General features: G+C 52.7%; 7 protein-coding genes across 7 annotated transcripts; 2 read left to right on the top strand and 5 right to left on the bottom strand.

The window, feature by feature from the left end:
* Positions 1–204: 204 nt before the first annotated feature.
* pho-4-2 (Phosphate-repressible phosphate permease pho-4) lies at positions 205–2,052 on the bottom strand (the record flags this gene model as incomplete). The annotated part of the gene is made up of 3 exons (XM_036634018.1): positions 205–407; positions 460–1,920; positions 1,980–2,052. The coding sequence occupies 3 exons, from the start codon at positions 2,050–2,052 to the stop codon at positions 205–207; spliced, it is 1,737 nt and encodes a 578-aa protein (XP_036499275.1).
* Positions 2,053–5,820: 3,768 nt separating this feature from the next.
* On the bottom strand, positions 5,821–6,800 carry CGCS363_v002168 (uncharacterized protein; the record flags this gene model as incomplete). The annotated part of the gene is made up of 2 exons (XM_036634017.1): positions 5,821–6,705; positions 6,768–6,800. 2 exons carry the CDS (start codon positions 6,798–6,800, stop codon positions 5,821–5,823), a joined length of 918 nt encoding a protein of 305 aa, XP_036499276.1.
* Positions 6,801–7,539: 739 nt separating this feature from the next.
* Positions 7,540–8,619, top strand: ACTTS2-0 (Trans-enoyl reductase ACTTS2; the record flags this gene model as incomplete). Its single annotated transcript, XM_036634016.1, has 1 exon — positions 7,540–8,619. One exon carries the CDS (start codon positions 7,540–7,542, stop codon positions 8,617–8,619), a length of 1,080 nt encoding a protein of 359 aa, XP_036499267.1.
* Positions 8,620–8,775: 156 nt separating this feature from the next.
* Positions 8,776–10,595, bottom strand: STL1-7 (Sugar transporter STL1; the record flags this gene model as incomplete). Its single annotated transcript, XM_036634015.1, has 6 exons — positions 8,776–9,196; positions 9,251–9,889; positions 9,942–10,034; positions 10,084–10,255; positions 10,312–10,465; positions 10,536–10,595. The coding sequence occupies 6 exons, from the start codon at positions 10,593–10,595 to the stop codon at positions 8,776–8,778; spliced, it is 1,539 nt and encodes a 512-aa protein (XP_036499268.1).
* Positions 10,596–12,976: 2,381 nt separating this feature from the next.
* Positions 12,977–14,215, bottom strand: aes1-4 (Acetylesterase; the record flags this gene model as incomplete). Its single annotated transcript, XM_036634014.1, has 4 exons — positions 12,977–13,402; positions 13,451–13,742; positions 13,800–14,060; positions 14,112–14,215. The coding sequence occupies 4 exons, from the start codon at positions 14,213–14,215 to the stop codon at positions 12,977–12,979; spliced, it is 1,083 nt and encodes a 360-aa protein (XP_036499269.1).
* Positions 14,216–15,060: 845 nt separating this feature from the next.
* On the top strand, positions 15,061–15,693 carry FCF1-0 (rRNA-processing protein FCF1; the record flags this gene model as incomplete). The annotated part of the gene is made up of 3 exons (XM_036634013.1): positions 15,061–15,096; positions 15,147–15,239; positions 15,292–15,693. The coding sequence occupies 3 exons, from the start codon at positions 15,061–15,063 to the stop codon at positions 15,691–15,693; spliced, it is 531 nt and encodes a 176-aa protein (XP_036499270.1).
* A 436-nt stretch (positions 15,694–16,129) lies between these two features.
* CGCS363_v002163 (uncharacterized protein) lies at positions 16,130–17,491 on the bottom strand (the record flags this gene model as incomplete). Its single annotated transcript, XM_036634012.1, has 5 exons — positions 16,130–16,601; positions 16,676–17,046; positions 17,107–17,174; positions 17,226–17,262; positions 17,321–17,491. The coding sequence occupies 5 exons, from the start codon at positions 17,489–17,491 to the stop codon at positions 16,130–16,132; spliced, it is 1,119 nt and encodes a 372-aa protein (XP_036499271.1).
* Between the last annotated feature and the right edge of the window lie 1,980 nt (positions 17,492–19,471).

Genomic DNA, 19,471 nt, shown 5'->3' with positions numbered 1-19,471 from the left:
TTGACAGGCCTACGGCCGACGTGTATGAAGTTTCACAACAACTAATGAGGGTATGAGTAGTCTATGTGTCCAGAGAAGGCGAAAAGATACAAGAAACAATTTTGGGTACAGGTGGTAAGAAACGACAGGTCTAATCGTCGAGACGGACCTTGGTCTCAATCAGCCAGTCGTTGGTAGTGATGTCATTCATTTCACTTGGGCCACTTAGTTGGCCATGCCCCAGCGGGGGGCGTTGACGATCAGACCGGTCAAGCAGCCGGAGATGATACCGGCGGTGGGAAGGGTGATGATCCATCCCATGTAGATCCAGCCAACCATGCGCCAGTTGATTGAGCGCCAGGTACCGGAGCAGAGACCAACGCCGACGGTGGCACCAGTGATGCACTGAGTGGTAGAGACAGGGAGCTCTGCCGATAGGGTTAGAAAAAGCGTTCCACTAGTATGGCGAGCAAAACTTACTGAGACGGGTGGCCAGAATGATGGTGCAAGCAGCACCCAACTCCATCGAGAAACCACGAGCGGGAGAGTGGAGCGTCAATCGGTTACCCAGGTTGCGCATGATGTTGTATCCGTAGGTCCAGATACCGAGGGCGATACCAGCACCACCAAAGCAGAGAATCCAGATGGGGACCTCGGACTTGCTTCCCGAGATCGCGCCGGTGTGCCAGATCTGGTAGATGGTGGCGTAAGGGCCGATGGCGTTAGCGACGTCGTTGGCACCGTGGGTGAAGGAGGCAGTGCAGGCGGTCATGACTTGCATGAAGGAGTACAGGAACTCGGCCTTGTTGTCGTAGTGCTGGACGCGGGCGTGCATCTCCTCGAGATCACCGGTAAGAACGCTCTCCTTCTTCTGCATGTTGATGATGTCCTGGTCGACGCCGGACAGGAAGACCTTCTTGAGCATCCAGAAGAGCACGGGGCCAGAGAACAAGGCGCCCTCGGGACGGGGTCCGACGATTGGCTTGTGCTTGTAGTCGTTGTTGCGGGCAGGGGGGTGGGCCTCAGCGTCGGTGTTGTCCTGGACGACCTTCTTCTCACCGTCGGCGGAGCCAGACTCGACATCGTTGCTGTGGGTGTGAACGACCCCACCGCGGGCGGCATCAAGTTCTTCCTTGGTCAGGTGGCCGGAGTAGAAGTCGCGGATACCGCCGGAAGCACCCTCGGGCTGGACGGGAGGCTCAGGGCGGCGGAGAAGGAGGGGACCCTGGGGAATGTGCCACCAGCGAAGCTGCCAGTCGTCCTTGAGGACGATGCGGTACAGCCACGGGATGAGGAAGATGGTGACGACGAGGGCCCAAGCGGCACCAACGCCGATAATCATGCCCGCAGTCTCGGCATCGGTGAAGTTAACCTTGATGGAACCACCCTTCCAGACGATCAACATGGTGAGCAGCGAGGCGGTGATGCCGAAGTAGACGGGGGCGAGCATGAGACCCTTGACAACGGGGTTCTTGCGGAGCATGACGCCATACTTGGTGATAGTGAAGATGATGGCACCAAAAGCACCGGCGAGACCAGGGGCGATGATCCAAGCGAGGAAGACAGAGACAACGCCAGAGTCGATGCTGCCGCTTTCTGAGACCCAGTGAATGTTCTCGGCGCCGATGAGGGCGACACCCATGCCGATGACACCACCCATGATGGAGTGGGTGGTGGAAACTGGGAGACCGATCTTGGTGCAGAAGGTGAGGTAGATGGCGGAGGCGGTAACGGCGCAGCACATGCCGAGCATGAGGAGGGCGGGGTCGTCTTCGAACATGTCGATGTCGACAATCTTGGTGCGGATGGTGTCGGCTACACGGGCACCAACACCGACGGAGCCGGCGAATTCGAGGACAGAACCGAGGGACATGGCTTGGATGTAGGAGATGGATCGGGATGAGACCGAGGTGGCCCACGAGTTGGCGACATCGTTGGCACCTGTGTGGGGGTCAGGTTAGTTTGGTGATGAGATGAGATGGAGATTGATTATGACATACCAATGTTCCACGCATCAAGGAACGCGAAGATGGTGCCGATGGCAAAGATGTAATCATACTGGTGCAGAGTCATCTTGTCTGCTGGCGCAAATGCGCAGGAACCAGTCTTCTTTGAATGTGGTCGTAAAGAGTGTACTAGACTGATGCAAATTGCTGCAACTCAGGTCCGAAGAAGAGACCAAAAACCCTTAGGGTGGCGCGGAAGGCAAGGCCGGGAAGGTTGATGCTGTTCGAGAAGTCGACATGGAAGCGGGAGGACAGGGCGGGCAGATGCAGAAGATATATACCATCCGCCAGGTCGATCGCAGGCGAACCATGGTCCACCACAAGACAGCCCACCATCTTGACATGCAGCCTGGCAGTCATGGTCACGCAAGGTATCGACCCGTGTACTGCTCAGGCGTGGGAGAGAGCCCAGCTGCGGCGGAGGGTGCAGGCTTCAGACCAACATCGGCCAAAGTGGAACAAGGGCATGCCACACTCCATTCTGCAAACCGTAAATCCGCCGACATGGGCTCGCCACTTATGGACACCATCTGCAGGTGCGGCGGACCCGTCGATGGGCTTGGATCAGAATTTGACGACGGGTGCCTCCCTGGAGGAACATGCTTGGCGCAGGTGTTCCAGGTGTGCCTCCTCTATTCGGAATAGTCCATCAAATGTCAAAGACAATGAGTGATTGAGACTTCATTTTCGATCCTACTGAACTGAGTAATACTTAGAAGTAGTCATGAGCGTCATCGGCACTGTTCGTGAGCCTGGCGACTAGGCTTTCCACACGAACTCGGGGCCACGGGGAAAATCGTATTCTAGTACTCAGCGTAAGGATCAAGAACACTTTCAGATACACGGCGATTCCAACTCATGAAAACATTGTGCATGATGGTGGAGCTCTTCGGTGGCAGAAAACGGATACATGGGACGACGAGCTGAGGGCTGGGCTGGCTTGGAGGATGTATGGGTTGGGACGGAATGGGCAGCTGGTATCTAGGAAGATGAGCATACGACTGACGGCCACCCTCCACGTGCGAATGACAGGCCTGGAGACTTGACGAGCGTTGCAGTGCGTCTGCCGGGATCCTCAGCTTTCACCACATCTTCGGGGCCATGGTTGCTCGTTGGTTCGACGAAGGTGGCAGCAGGTGGGGAGCATGATGAGCCCGGTCTTCGATGAGGGACCCTAGGGTAACCAATGGCTGTCCATAGTTGCACGGACTTCTCTCATCTTCAAGGCCTCTAAGCAGTAAAAGTGAAATTCTGTCAGTGAGATATCGTGAGGACGTCAGCAGCAGCAGACGGGAAACAAGGGAGACGCGTTGCCCAAAACAGCCACCGAGGGCCGCTACCGAGCGAGATGTGAATGCACCGCAGTGGGGCCTCCCAAGCGACTTGGCGCGCCAAGCGCCAAGACTCGGGCTCACAGGAAGCGCCAAGCGCGCACGGCAAGCCACGGCCCCACTCCCGTCCCCTGGCGGGACCCGCAGCTGCCGAATCACGGGCCCCGATTCCCCCACGTGTAGGCTCCCGTCCCTCCCTGTGGCCCCCGTCCCGTCCAGATCCCCGGACCATCCATCCCACTCGTCTTGTCAACACCAATGTCTCTCCCGAGGCCTTGCGCGAGTCGCCCACTCACAGCCAACTCAAAAGGCACGCATGCTTGGAATTTCTATAAAACACGCTCCCCCGCCAAGCGGCCAAGACCTCGAGTGCCTCCAACGAACGCTCCGCTCGCCATCTCTATCGAATGTCATTTCCTCCCACCTCGCCCACCTGCTCAGCTTTCCCCCGCGGACTGCCTGACAGTATCCCCCCATTCGTCTTTCCGCCGATAGAGCACCCGGGTCCTCCTCCAATACTTCCTAATACAGCTAGAGGCCCGATTCCCGACCTTGATCAAGCTGTCTTCCTCCAGTGGACTCCTCCTCCGCCGTATTTTGTTCACAGTTACGAGACTGTCCATTCAGTAGCAGACGGTCCGATGAACTGTCGATTCCTCGGGTAGTAGCTTGCCCATACCATTCAGGACGATACACACCACTACACGATTGGCCCACAACCGTCTACATCCCCCGTCGTGTCACCATAGGCACACAACGCCCAGCCTACATACGTACCGCCACCCTGGTGTTGACTACCGCGCCGCACACGCACCCACCGTACCCGATCAAAAGTCCAAGACGTCCAAGAAACCCAAGCAATTACCAAGCCGATTCGATCCTTCACACCTAGCGAATCAGCATCCGGTATCCAAGCCCGTGGTCTTCTGAAGATTGCCCAGACCTGCCAGCAGCCTGGCTGTGCTTTTCTTGGACTTTTTACTTCAATTGCCCAGACGAACCTAGAAAAGTCTTCAAGTCTTGGACGGTTTGACTTTGGTGAGCGAACGACGGGGTGACAGTGGGCGCACTCAGGGCAGATGGAGAGAATTGGTTCTGTGGCGTCCCTGACACTTGGGGCGAATTTTGCCGTCATGAGGTAACTTGAGGCTGACAGCTTTGTGGTATGGCCTGCTCATTCAGCGTTATCGACCATCCTTCGCCAATCGGCAGACATTACCGGTCGGCCTCTCCGTCACTGACAGCCAGCGTGTGACAACGAGACGGCATCTTTGATCATTGTTGGTGATCGTCAGTCACTTTGCCAAACGTATCCCAATGATGTACTCCGTCAACGGAGCTGCCGATTCTAGTTGTGATTATTGGGGCTCTATCATCATTTTGATACATTTTGTCCTATGACCAGGCCTTCCTCCTGTGACCGTCGACAAAAAGGTGCCCCAGGACTTCCTCTTTCCCATTCATACAGGCCCGTGGTTCTATGGCTCACCATGAGTGAAGTCCACCCTGTAAAGGAACATGTTCTTGCTAGTTATGAACATCCCACTGCGCTAAATCACCCTATCACGGTTGATTCGACTGTCCAGTGATCGATATTAACATCAGCCACTGTAACCGTCCCTGTTCGTGAATAAACTAGGCATATTCTCTCTGTATGGCGTGGTTCCGTGATCCAAGTGTCGTACTTCGGCACGAAAACCTGCCTTTAACATAGTGAAGGTAGTAAAACCATTTCAGCATACTGAAGTCACAATGCTCATGGATTTGACCTCGCTTCCTCCAGCCCAGCGCCAAAGCCTAATGTACATGTATGAGATCCAACAGAACTCCGGGGTTGTTTCAGCCACGATGATTGGTTTGCGCAGAAGAACGATGCATGTGAGAAAAACCTCTCTAGTACCATTCAGTCTCTAGTCGAGTAGCACTCCATCCGAGCAAGCGAAAGGGGCACTGGCAGTGTACCCCTGGCACGGCATGCATACAACCTACCGGCGAGGCCGACTGGGAAGGTCGTCCTATTTGCCTCCTGTCGCGCCTTCTAGAACGTTTCTGCGTCTGCGTGCATACCTGCAAGGAGGGGTATCTGCCTCTCGTGCACCCCACCCGTCCCAAAGCATTTGTATGGAACGTAGCGACGCCATTGAACATGAGTTTCGCTAGTCGGGCAGTGTCATTTTCTTATTCGGGCAGTGTCCCCTACAGTCTGGAAATATAGAGAGAACAATAGCAGTCATAATAAGGATGACGACGACGACAACGACGACAACGACGATAACGACGACGACGACGACGACGGCGAGAATAGGAAATGTAGTCGCTTTAGAAACAGGCCACGGATTACATACGTGTGTATGGACACTGCCCGGATAGCCAAATGACACTGCCCGACTAGCAAAGCTCTTGAACATTTCCCCTCAGAATACGACCTCTCTTCGAGAGTGGATGTGTTTAAGCCTTTCAAACGATGTCGCTAGTCATTGCCGTCAATAATACAATCAGCATTATCAAAGTAAATTGGCCAAGTTCTCTCTCAACTTCGCATCCCCTTCATCATAACCATCTTCTACCAAATCCGCAAAGTTGGACCCATACCGATTTGCCTCATCCAACAGCGCCACAGTAGATAGCGCTGCGTAAGCCTTTGACTTCAACCTATCCTGAACCCCATTTTCCGTGTCCTCTTGCCACATCCGGTGAGCCTCCTCAAAAAGGCCATCGAAGTCGACGTCAACAACTTTCCATCCTTCGAGGCCCAAGTCCTTGATGATTCCAATAATCTGGTTCGTCGAGACAGTATGACTGGCGAAATACGCCGGCCGATTCCGGTATCTTCCAGGGTCTCTGAGCACAGCGACCAGAGCCTCGCCGTTGAGGGCATGGCGACTCATGCTGTACTTCTGATCTCCAGAACCGTATCTCGTCACGATCTTCCTCTCTTGGTCCACCCAAAATATCCCCTTCTTAATCGTCCAGTCATACCACGGGCCGGTAACAATCGCAGTCCATGACAATCTGCCCTGTGACTCGGCAACCACCCTATCCAGTTCTCGCTGTGCTTCCAGCTTGGGGTTGAAAATGAGAACATCCTTGGCGTTGGGGTGAAACGTGTTCCCGCTGAAGTCTGGTGTGATGATGTGTCTCACCCCGGCGGCGACGACAGCCTGGAGGATGGCTGTTTGGTGGACGGATGCTGCAGGGTTGAACGCTTCTACGACTGCATCTTGGCCTCGCAAAGCCTCGGTGAGCAATGCAGTGTCGGTGTAATATGCTTTCACAATTCGCACTCCGTCCGGCGGCTGGGACTTGCTATCCTTGCGTAGAACGCAAGTGACGTCGAAATCTGCGGCAACAAGTGAGGGAACCAGTACCTCTCCGAGGGAGCCCGTGGCCTGGAGATTAGGAGTTTGTTGTTATGTGTTTGGCTACTATGTAGATAGCTGAAGGGACTTACACCTAGAATCGCGACCTTTTTGATATTCGCCATGTCTAAGTCACACTTGAATAGCCGCAGTTAATGACAGAATATTGGCAAAGACCCAATGTCTATTTTCCCACTTCGCCTTTGTTTGCAGGTACTCACCATGACTATTTATTTCAAAGTGGCTTCATGAGAAACATGCATTTTTGATTACAATGTCGACTTAATCCCCACCAATATCGCCATCACTGTGCTTGAGATATCTGTCAACGTTTTCAAGGGGCCATAACGTTATATATCCAAATGGCAAATGCCACGGAATGCCGCGGTGATATTACTTAACATCTACTTTGGGCTAGTTCGTGGCGCACAAAAGATCCAATCCAAACGGCGGAACACCCACACCGACGCCGATCCGCACGCGGGTAGTTTATTAAGCCGTGTGGCGTAATCGTGCTTACCAATGTCCCTTGGCCCTCATAACGTATTATTCTCAACGTAACCCGTTTGGGTGGCTCGGACTCGCGCTTCGCGATATGTCTTCTTTTCGCCGACCCGGGTTAGAGATCGTCGAGCCTTTCAGGGGGCGGCTTTAGTTTCACATTTCAAAGGATTTCGGCGCCGAAAGTATGCTTAGAAATTTCAATCGTCTACCGGAAATCTTCACATACGATTAAAGAGACAGAGTTCCAAGCTGCAATTATGAGCTATCAATCAATAACGTTATCTACCAAAAAGCCCCATCCACATCTGCAAACAGACCTGCATTGTTTGTATGCTCCCAAATCATAACAGTTACTCCAACATGTCTTCTATGAAAGCTCTCATCACCCAAGGCAACGGCGTTGTCTCCGTTGAATCCACCGCAATCCCGGCACCCGGCTCCGGAGAAGTCCTCGTCAAAGTGCACTACTCCGCCCTCAACCCCACCGACTGGAAATCCGTCAAAGGCTCCCCACCCATCGCCCCACCCGCCCCGGCCGGTCTGATTGTCGGCGCCGACTTCGCCGGAACGATTGAGGATCCCAACGGCTCTGCTTGGCGTAAGGGTCAGCGCGTCGCCGGCTTTGTGCAGGGCACTAGCCAAAATGGAACTCCTGCAAACCCAATCCGCGGCGGGTACGCAGAGTATATCCCTGTTGAAGCGAGTTTGTTATTCGAAGTTCCCGAGAACGTAGAGCTCAAGAGTGCTGCGACTGTCGGTCTTGCTCTGGGGACAGCTGTACAAGCTCTGTATCAACGTCTTGGTCTCCCTGAGCCGGATTCAGGAAAAGGCACTGAGGAGTGGGTGCTCATTTACGGCGGTGCGACTAGTGTCGGAAACTATGCCATTCAGTTGGCAAAGTTGAGCGGTTTGAAAGTCATCACCACTGCCTCGCCGAAGAATAATCCGTTCTTGAAGGAGCTGGGAGCGGATGTCGTGATCGATTATCACGGAGAGTGGGTTGAAGAAGTCAAGAGAGTCACAGGCGGGAAGCTGAAGCGCGCTTTCGACACTGTGTCAGAGCACGGCTCAACATTGAAGATCGCGCAGGCACTCGAGGGGAGTGAAGGAGATCACGTTCTTACGCTCATTCCTGTCATGCCGCCGGTAAAGGAAGAGATCAAGGCTGTGAACCCGTGGGCGAAGATTGAGTGGACGATCGTTTACACTGTGTTTGAGAGGGCTCTCCCGTTCCGGTTTGATAACTGTGGAGACGAAACGCCTGAAGACAAGAAGGTGTGGGAGAAGTATCTGAAGCTTTTGCCTCAGCTTCTGAGAAATGGCAACCTGAAGACGAGTAAGGTGAGGGAGCTTGGCGGCTTGGAGACTGTGGTTGAGGGCTTCAAGCTCTCTGAGGAGGGTAAGGTCTCCAATGAGAAGGTGGTATTCAAGGTCTTGTAGATAAGGTAAGCGTCGAATATGAATTTCTCGCATTCGGCGAAGCTACTGTTCTGAAACATTCTGGGCAATGATTCTTGGTAGAAATAGAAAGCTACTAGAGAAGCTTGCTTCGCATAATTTCAATGGCTAGTGAGCCAAGCTGCTTGCCTATGTGGATCATGAATGCTCCACTTGTACCTTCTCCTTATCCGAAGAGCCAGATACAGTCTTCTCGGCATCCGCTCCGGAGATATCCTGTCCACTCTTCATAGCCTTCTGCATCTCCTTGGCGACCTTCACTGGGTTGCGACCCTGAGTGAAGAACTCATCAATCTCCTCCAGGCGGAAATTGCTAGTTTCGGGATAGAAGAAGTAGATGAGCGGGATGAATGCGAAGTTGGTCACGACGAAGATTAGGTACGCCTTCCATTGTAATCGGTTGATGATGACTGGTGTAATCATGACGACGAAGAAGTTCCACAGCCAGTTGGAGCTGATGCCGACAGCGGTACCGCGGGTCCTGGCGTGAAGGGGAAGAATCTCGGGCACAACCACCCATGGGACGCAGTTCATGCCCATGCCGAAGATGAGGTTATATCTAAAACCTGTTAGTGATATGTAGACGAACGGATAACCATACTCGTGGACTTACAGGAAGAAGAACGCCACCGAAGCTGAAGCACATGCGTGCCCGTTGGAAAACCCCACTCGAGAGAGGAGAATCGAGATCATGAGCATGCAGACGCCCAGCCCAGCACTGCTCCAGATCATCGTTTTTCTACGACCCATTCGGTCCAGGGTAAGAGCAGGCAAAATCGATCCGAACATGAACATCATTTGAACGCATCCGCCGATGATCTGGGCCATGTGTGCCGTCATTCCTACATTTTGTACCAGAACGCTGGGAATGTAGTAGACCACGAGATTGATACCGCCAAGCTGATTCATGAACTGCGCTCCCCATGCGAGAAGGACACGTTGGCCAGTCTTGACGCGATCGTTCTTGAAGATGCTCATGAAGGACGACTGAGTCTTCTCAGACGCTTCCAACTCAATGGCGTGGTGGATGGAATACACCTCCGCGCGGATGTAGTCATCCGTGGGATCTTTGTCAAAGACGTCGCAAAGAACTTGGACGGCCTCTTGTTCGCGGCCATGCTTGAACAGCCAGCGGGGTGATTCGGGAAGAGCAAAGACCAGAACGATGACGACGAGAGCGAAGATGATCTGGAAGGCGAGCGGGAGGCGCCATGCGATAGGCCCACCGACGAAGGACATTCCAAAATCGAACCTGGTTCTTGTCAGCATTCATGACCGAAGCCAGTGGAGCAAAGGTCCAGTACCAGTAAGCAAAAACAATGCCTACGCCCACAAAGAGTGTCTCGGCGGAAACAAGACGGCCTCGATACTTGCGGTCGCAGAGTTCAGATTGGTACCTGTTTGGGGTTAAGATAATGAGCTTGAAGGCCTGGTAAGGACTCTTACATCGGAACTGTGGAGGTTTTCATGCCCGTGCCTAGACCCGTCACAAGTCTTCCGATGACAAGGTGTGGAACCGTGAACGCTGATGCTTGCAGCGTAGCGCCAATGATGACCAGCGCCATGGCGGTCCAAATTGTTTTTCGACGTCCCAGTGTCTCTCCGAAAATGAAGTTCACTGTCGCTCGATGGGTCAGCGTAGGTCTTCAACCTCAAGTGTTCGTTGGAACCCACAAACACAGCCAGCCAAGCAGCCTAGGTTGTAGCAGGATACGATGATGCCAGTTTCTGAATCGGATGGGTGGTCGAACTGGTCAAGCCAGTCTTCCATCTGAAGAATTCCTCCGAAGACGCCTTGGTCGTAACCAAAAAGCACAAAAGCGATTAACTATGAGGGGATAAGTCAGATTGATGCAATCTTTGGGCGGGAGGAGTGCTCTGCTGTTGAGATTACTGACGCAGCAAATCGTCACACCTGTCTGGAGGCCTTTGCCTCTGCCAAGGCTGAAAAGCGCCATTATCGTGTGGTTGGGTAAAACAGCTCTTGGTTGTTGACTTTTGAATGATTGTATTTATCCTGCAGTGCAGTAACTGAATCTGAAATGTTGTCGCGTGTGTTATCCCTAATCGCTTCAAATGGGTTTACCCCATTGGATTCCCCAGACTCGTGATGGCGGCCAACAGGAGTACAGTCCGGGGTAAAACTGGACCCCAAGAAGTTTGATTCGGGGATGGGTGCGGGGAAGATCTACTCTCCAGAAATGGTAATATTTAGCTCGTTCGTAAAACCCGGAGAATACCCTGTGGGCGGCCGTTGAAGGTTCACGACTCAGCTGGAAGAAAGCACATAAACTCAAGCTTGTGCGCTTGCAGTTGTCCCAAACTAAATCCCGGCGCCCTTTTATACTCTCGACCCGGAACCGAGGCCATCGGCGGCGGGCGGACGAGCGGGAGGCGGTCTGCTTCCCCACGGTCGCAGAACGTGGTACCGCACCAAGATGTGGTGCCAAAATAAGTGATCTGCACGGCATCTCCTCTACGCGATGTGGAGTATCTCATGGCTAGATGCGCTTGGAACGTCCTGTTCTGGCCTGTCACAGCGTTGAGAGCTTTGCTGGAGCAAACATTTGCCGGGGAAGCAACCATGCATGCGGTCATTCGTACAGCTCTTGGGCACGATGACGTCCTCGCATTGGATGGGGTTGGTCTGCAAAAGCAAGCATAACTCGTGGCCGCCCCACTACCCAGGCCGCTTCGTGAACGGGGTTTGCGCCGATGTTCGTGGCCATTGGGTTGGTGTTGGAATTTGCTGGCTATGCGCGCCAATCAGGAGGGTGTTCGTCCCACCAGCCACCGTGATATTTCTCTTCCGTCGAGTCAAGCCTAAAATTCCCGGTTGGTCTCGCGTGAATAAACCACTGCGAAATCGTAGAACGACTTCATGTTTCAGCATTCATGCAGCCGTGCGAATCCAGGAAAAGAGTGGATTTGATGGGCTTGTGGTCTCGTGGGCTGGGCAAAGAACCCGAGACTACGGGACCACTGAGACTCAGCATGGCATCCGACTCCAATCAGAAAGTTATCCGATCGAATCATAAGAAAAGCCCATATGATTTGATGCCTGCGCATATGCTGGGGCGCATAGCACAGCGGGCAAGACCAGAACGACAAGCCTGGATATGCACATCCGCTGCTGACAGCTGCGTGGTTTGAGATTTCCGAAGCTTGCTTTTCGTTAATGTTACACTATTCTCGGCCAGAATGTGAGATGCTGAAACTTGTAAACACTCAAAGGGATACGACACCTCATCGGATATTCGCCGATATGCCGGCTCCGGTTTCGGGCTGTCCATTGACGAGCCCCCACTTCACGGTCCGTTCCGGTGTTCCTCTCGGCGCCGAGCCACCCGCGCTGTGAATGCAGAGAAAGGATACCTACGCGGGACCACCCCCCCTGACAACATCGGCCCTTCAGCGTGTTCTGCTAGTGGCCTTAAGGGCTATAGGCACCTAACGGGCCACTATGCCGGCTCTTCACGTTGTGTGTATTAAATTAGGAAGCTACACTCTTCGTTCCTCCCTCGATTTCCTCTGTTCATCGCTGCCCCATAATAAACACGTACGAACACTATGAAAGCTTGAACATCGGAGATTTAGGCCAAGTGACTACGTGAAAACGAGCAATAGAGGGTAAGAAAGGGCAGATTCATCACGACGCAAATTAGCCATTAAAGCGTAACGCTGGCAGCAGGGTGGCCTATAGGGTTACTATGATAAATCGGGTTATAGCGTTCGGCCGATGTTCTAGAGTGGTGCCCTTCCGCATAGGTAATGTGGAAATACTCCTGATTGGTGGGAGGCTTAGGATACTTACACGGACAACTTATTATCACTTTTGCCCATGTCTTTCATGCGAGTCCAGGCCGACACTGAGCGTAGGCCGAGTAGATGTGCAATGAGACCATGAGAATGGCGCGCGAGAAATTGCAAATTGAGCTGTCGTTGGCATTGATAAGCAAACTTGGCTTCAGTTAAGGGCTTAGCTAGCCGAGCGGTGTTAGTTAGCTATTCGGGCAGTGTACTCGTAAATGCCTAAAACTTTAATGAGAACAAGAATAGTAGGGAAAACGACAGGGATAGCGAAAACAATAACGACGATGAATGACGACTATGACAGTGATAAAGACGGTTATAGCGACGAGGGCAGCGATAACAGCGATAAAAATACGTATTGGAAACATAGCCGCTTCACTAGGTATAGATGTAGGATATACGGACTACATACTGCTTGTGATGTGGACACTGCCCAGCTAGCAAAACCCTACCTCAAAACCTGACGGGAATGGGTGTCGGCACGAAACACGCCCACTCACAAGAGCTCCGTACATGGCTTCTACTCCTAACTTGCGATCCCATCAACCCATCGAGTTCCCCACGATGAACTAGTGTTATGCTTCTCACCGCACTGTCCGCTCTTTTGAGCCAAGAACTCATCCACTTTGGAGCCAAGCAGCTGGGAAACAGCGTATGTGATGTGCCCCGAGTTGTACCAGAAGTATTCACCAATTGGCTGACAGCCGTACGAAGCGTAGTTAGTCGCAATATCCCACGCATTGTACTTGGGACAGAACGACGTGGTGTTGGTGATGCCGAAAGTGGCCGCATTATCGAACACATGGGTGAGCCAGGTGTATGTGTCGAACACCAACGCAGTCGCCCCGGGGTGTGTTTCTGTGAAGGCTTTGGCTGTTTGGTTGAGAACATCGTTAAAAGTTTTTATCATCGTCGTGTTTGGCTTCCGAGTAGGATCGCTTTGTGCAGCAGGCTGTCTATAGTTAGAAGGGGGCTTGGAAGATCTGACGAAAGGCCATACCGTCTTGTCCAGAGGAGGTAAGTTGAGGAAGAGGTAGCTGCGATATCCAGCTTCATATACGGTTTCAAGGGCTTCAAACTGCTCTGCGATGACCGCAGTGTACAGCTCTTCAAAGTCTGTCAAGTTTTGAACAGGAAATTGGAAGTTCGCCATGTCGTTGATGTCATTGATTCCAATAAAAGAAGCCACGAGGGAGTTTTTGGTGTCTGCGTCGATGACCGATTTGCCATCCTCGTTCCACTGGGATACTTGGTTTTGGAACGATAATGTGTAGTCATGGTGGAGTGGAACACTTGGTGGAAATTAGCCGTCTAAGAAGATTATCTGAATCACCAGATGCTCAGCTCACAAAGTAGTGGATACATCAGCGCCAGCGAATGCAAAGTTCCATAACTGAATCTCGCAGTCTCGTGGCAAGCCTTCCTTGCAACCAGTAAGTTCTTCGATCCAATTGGGACCACCAGCTGATGAGGTATTTTGCCCTGGAACAATGCGGTCCGTCAAGAGCTGTTCGGGAGTGAACGATATGTTGAGCCGAGAGCCGATGAAACTGTATCCCCAGTACCCTTGTGTTCCTTGCACAAATGTGTAAGAATCGCCGAATGCAAGCCTAGGTGTGTGTCTTGTCAGTGCGGGCTCAAGTAGTGCGACCGCGACTTACACGTAGTCAGTCTTTTGCCAGTCAAAAGACGCCTCTACCGCTAAAGGAGATGCAAACACTGCTGTGGAGGCAAGCCCAATCAGGACTGCCAAAGAGACGGACATCATGAGGACATCAACACAGCACAGGAGATCACGGTTAGTGAGGAAACATCTTGGTGCCCCTTGTGAGGTACTCTCTGGTAATTATAGGATTTTTCTTTCGCAATTTTCTTTCACAATCCTAGTATTCGCCCGCCGCTTCCCCGCCCCCGGAGAATCAAAGTCTGTGGGGTGAGATCAATTGCGAGATGCAGAACCGGATGAGCGGGTTCGAATTCATGAACTAGCACGTGGCGCACGCGGAAATATTTGCGTCCACCACTCAGCGCTGTGTCGGGCCTGGCCGTTGAGGGGGAACCCCGGTAGTCAACGACCAGGGACGCTAAAATATGTCGCAAAAGCTATCGTGTCAAAAGCCCAGTTGACTTCATGAAAGCCTCACACGTTACTTTTGCTGTTGGGTTCACATTTGAATAGTGATGGACCTGCCTTTAGGAAAGAACTGAGTCAGACCATCAGCCGAGGGCCAACGACTTTCTTGTCATTCATTCGTAATAGTTCGCCGCTCATGTATGTATACTCGAATTGTAAACTGATTTCATAAGGAGACTGAAATCAAACCGCATTTATATCTATGGACGATCTGATGTATCAATATCGTGACCTGGTCTGAAAGAACATGACGAGAAACGGATGAACTGCCGCCGCCGGACTCTCTCGGTGCCGAGACGGATCTAGACCCACATATTGTGCGGACCCGATCAGGATGCATAACTTTGTGCACAGGCGCCGATAAGGGAGGCATTTCTCACCGCCTAAAAGTTCGCGGCAGAAAACGTCCCAAGCGCATCGCATCGCTGCATCAATCTTCCCGCCCATCCAACCATCATCCGACCAAACAACAAAACATGGGTGTCGCCAAAAAGACGAGAAAATTCGGCCAGGTAGGAACTCTCCAAGCGACTCGAGTTGTATCGTGTCTGACGTTCTCCAGGCCAAGCGCCTAATTGGCCGCCGCCACGCTCTTGCTGCCAAACCGACCGAAACAGAATCGAAGTCGACGACCAAGAAGAACGATGCCGATCTCGTCCGACACATCCCCCAGGCCCCCTCGGGACTCTACTTTCAATCGAACCAAGACCTGGGACCCCCCATACCACATCATTCTCGACACCAACTTTTTCGCGCACACGGTCCGCCACAAGATCGACGTCGTCATGGGCCTGATGGACCTCCTCCTCGCCAAGTGCACACCCGTCGTAACGGAATGCACGATCGCCGAGCTTGAGAAGCTGGGACCGAAGTTCCGCCTGGCGCTACGCCTCGCGAAGGACGAGCGGTTCGAGCGATTGAGGTGCTCGCATTCTGGCACGTACGCCGACGACTGCATTGTCACCACCGTCACGAAGAACCGCTGCTACCTGGTCGGAACGAACGATAGGGCGCTGAGACAAAAGCTGAGGAAGGTTCCAGGTGTGCCTTTGATTGCGGTTGGAAAGGGAAAATACTCTGTCGAGAGGCTGCCTGAAATTGCTGTCTGAGGCTGGCGGACACTGAAGCGAAATATCGGCCTTATGGCCACGAAAAGCACCGGAACGTGGATTTGTGACGGGACCACAACTACTACGCGGAGTATGGATGGCGGTCATTGTTTTGCGGAAACTTGTCAAATCACTACGGTCTACCCGAGGAACGATTATAAAGCCCATGACTAGACTCATTAGAATCAGGGAGGATTGCTAGTCCCGGCACCCGGAACTCCCACGACTGCTGGAGGAGAGGTCATACAACGCCCACACTGGTTGGCGAACAGCAAGCCAAGAAGTTGATAGGATTGGTGATAGGAAGCGGACATGCAGTTCGCATGGACATAAATAAAGAAGCAATCCATTGCCAAAGGCCCGTGATCTTGCGCGATAGGACCTAAGATGCTGCCATGAAAGATCCTCATAGACCTTCGCCAATAGTCCACATTATTTAACGACCTTGCCTGATGGTAGTCTCTCTCGTCACCATTATCTGGTTCCTAAAGTCTCCCCGCAGTTCCTGGCCCACATGCCCTGTCTTCGGCTCCGCCGTCACATGAGAGTAGACCGCAGGCACAGCCCTCGACTGGCTGGCTATCATATCCTTGAGCACAAGCTCCTCGGTGCTGACCTCCCTTTGAGTATTGTTGCTCTTTAGCTCCTTGAAGTTGCTGCGGCCAATCCCTGATGAGCTCCCGTATCGCGGGTAGGCGCTAGTCCCGCTCTTGTGAGCAGACGACAGGCCTGCTCCTGGAAGCCACTTCGCGAGCAACGGCCGGAGAGTCGGCAGGGAGGCGGCAATGATGGAGGTATTTAGTTCGATGGCGGACCAGATCGCGGCGCCGATGTTCTCCCAGGGAGGGTCCTCGCTGTAGACGGCGGTGCGGAGGGTGAACATTCTGTAGACGGAGATGATGCACACACTACCCACCAACATTAGTTGCACATTACTAGAAGAGAAGTTGGTTGGCAGCTATAGTGGAAGCCTGGCACTTACAAGAAGCCGAGAGAGAAGACTCCAAACAACATGGCCTTCTGCTTCGTAGGGAGCCGTAGCTTAAGAACGGACGGCAAGGGGATGCAAAAGATCATAATATCCGTTGCCATACTCATGGCTGAAGAGAAATACCAAATAGGGAGCGTGTTGAGACAGAAGCTCGCGGTGCTGGGAACGATGATAGAGATGGGCAGGCATGATGTGCCGAGTAAGGTTGCCTGAGCGCATGCCCACAGGACAACAAACACCATTGCCCAAAGGCAGATTCTCTGAACCCCCTTTGAAGGAAACACGCGTCGGTATTGGAAGAGAAAAGAAACCTTGACGACGTTCATCCCCATATTGTAATGGAGGACAGCAACAAGCAGGAACTGATCGGTGGTAAGTCACTGGGGACCGGTCAGGAGTTTGTGCACAAGAGCTTATCTTACCTTGAGCTGTTGGAGCGTTTCTTCCAGAGACACATTCTCAACATGCCTTCCCATGCCATATTTGACCTCTGCAGTGGCCTGTCAGCGTTGCCGCGGAGGGGTCAAAGTGAGAAACCTACCAAGACAGGTTGCAACTGTCACAACGATTGCGAATAACTATCCAAAGGGTCAGCGTCGTGTACTTGAAGAGAATACACACTCGATTTGCTCTCACTTCTGCAATCACGATACTCAAGTCATCTTTCCCAGCAGTTCTCAGAAGCACTAGTCGTGTATAGAGTCTGAGGGAGAGAATGGCCGCTGAAGCAGCGACGAAGCCAATCGCAATACCGCTCACAATATGTCCGTTTGATTCAGTGCGAATCACAGCGGGCGTGGCGGCCATGGCGTCTAGAGATGACGCCAGGCGGAGACTTGAAAACGATAAAGGGGAAGATCAAAAGATCCACAGATCCAGTCTTGATCTTCAAGGACCCAGGTCAGTGCCAACGTCTTAGCCTTATACTGAAGATCTCGACGATCAGAAAGGCGAACCCTTTACATAACCTTGGGGGCCATCTCGCGACCGTGAATCACCTCCTGCGTCTCCTGCAGAGGGGCAATGTTCTATGTGTTTGGGCAACACTCGGAGGAGACTTCTACTCTGATCCAGAGAATGGCGAAGTGTGTCTCTGCATGCAGGGGTGATGTAGCCGAGACGGCAGGAACGGAAGCACCTGCATCTCTATGGCGAGGGTTCGTCTCATTTGAGTCTGGGTTTAGTGTGACTGCCCGTTCCTGGCTGCAGTCACAATACAGTGGAAAACAAGATTTCTGCTCAGGAGCCTCAACCCTGCCGTGCCTCTCATGTCCCGAACTTCCCGAATCTTCAACGGTTCTTCAGGGAAAGTGGCTTGGTTTAATTAAAGATACGATTGCATCCTGCATCGCCGCAGCTCTCATGTCTGACACCAAGATCGACTTCCACGTCTACTTTTTATGCGGCCTTCGAACGGGCCCCTTACCGAATCTTCTTCTACGTCGTCAAGGACACAGGTTGTAAACTCATGTGGCGATGCCATCAAGCCCCCCTTTACTTCTAATTCCTTCGTTATCATACAAAGCTCGGCCGATTCAATTTCTTCTTTCGGCCGTTCCGTCCATCCATCCAAGGTTGCATTTACGTTATTTCAATCAATACGACAGCGCACGGACGATGTTCATTATGACAGTCTGCGTCTGTACGGTGCGTTTGCTCGGGCCCCTTTCTGCGTAGAGCTTCGAGGGGTTGAAGTATGGGATAGTCTAGATGCGACCTGGTGGGTTCCAACGAGACGCACCTTGCTAACTCCCCTTTGCCCTGAAAGACCATTGGATCCCGGCGATAGATGCATGGTTCCTGCCACTCCCAGATTGCCTACTTGCCTGTCTTTGATGGCTGAGGAAAGAAGAATCTGATCATAAAAACAACCCAGGCGCACCTCGATCCTGGCTAAACCGGCAACCTGCTTCAACGGACCCTGTTCCGCGAGATGTGCCTCACACATGCAGTAGCGTGTTGTCGGTAGAAGTCAGGATTTAGCCTAGCAGTGTCTGCTGCGACTGAGACCGGGCCAAGTGTCTTGAAGTGGACGAAAGAGGGAACAACCCTGGCGGGATTACATACTCGCTGTCGCTAATGATACTGCGCTGCAGATAAACTTGTTGGAACGAAATTCTCCAAATCCTGGGTCATCTTTCGATTCGATGAAGAAATGCATTTTATGGGGTCTGCCGGGGTCGAGCGGGGGAATTGGGCCCGGGGTAAAATGCAGAGTAAGGGTCTTGGGCCAATGGAAGATCAGAGGGGAGTGAATACGCGTTCCAACAACTTCCCACGGTGCAACGCCACAGCTCGATCATACCAGAGATCTTATGGTGTGTTTCCTTTGGAAGAAGAGAAAGATAGTGGAGTTTCATAGTGCAGAATCCTTCGCAAGCCACCTACTTTTTCAACACGCACAACTCCGATCACCAGAGCATTCGTTGCGACACTGACGGAGACTCTTCGTGAAGTCTGGTATCCCCAAATTGACCCTTCTTTTTCGCCCCATACAGACAGGGCTTAGTCTTATTCTTAATCCAACTGTCTCCTCTCAGCGGGACCCGCCTCCGAAGGCCACCGTTGGCGCTAACCCCAGAGATGCCCTCCGCCGCCCCTCTTCGCAACTCGCTGACAGGGGTCACCCTGGAATACGAAGCATCGCCCTCCAGCCGAAGGGGACGTTTGACGTGGTGGGGTTGCCCTCGATGTTGGTGAGCGTTACCCTGTCCGCACTGACCTGGAGATCGGGGACGTGTTCGTCTGTTGGTGTCAGTCCCGCCTCTGCTCCGCCTCGGGCAACAT

The sequence above is a fragment of the Colletotrichum siamense genome (assembly GCF_013390195.1).
Source record: "Colletotrichum siamense strain Cg363 chromosome Unknown KSG_Cg363_contig02, whole genome shotgun sequence".
In the NCBI taxonomy this organism is placed as follows: domain Eukaryota; kingdom Fungi; phylum Ascomycota; class Sordariomycetes; order Glomerellales; family Glomerellaceae; genus Colletotrichum; species Colletotrichum siamense.
Note: the sequence above shows the minus strand (reverse complement) of the source record. Positions and strands in the feature narration are given on the sequence as shown.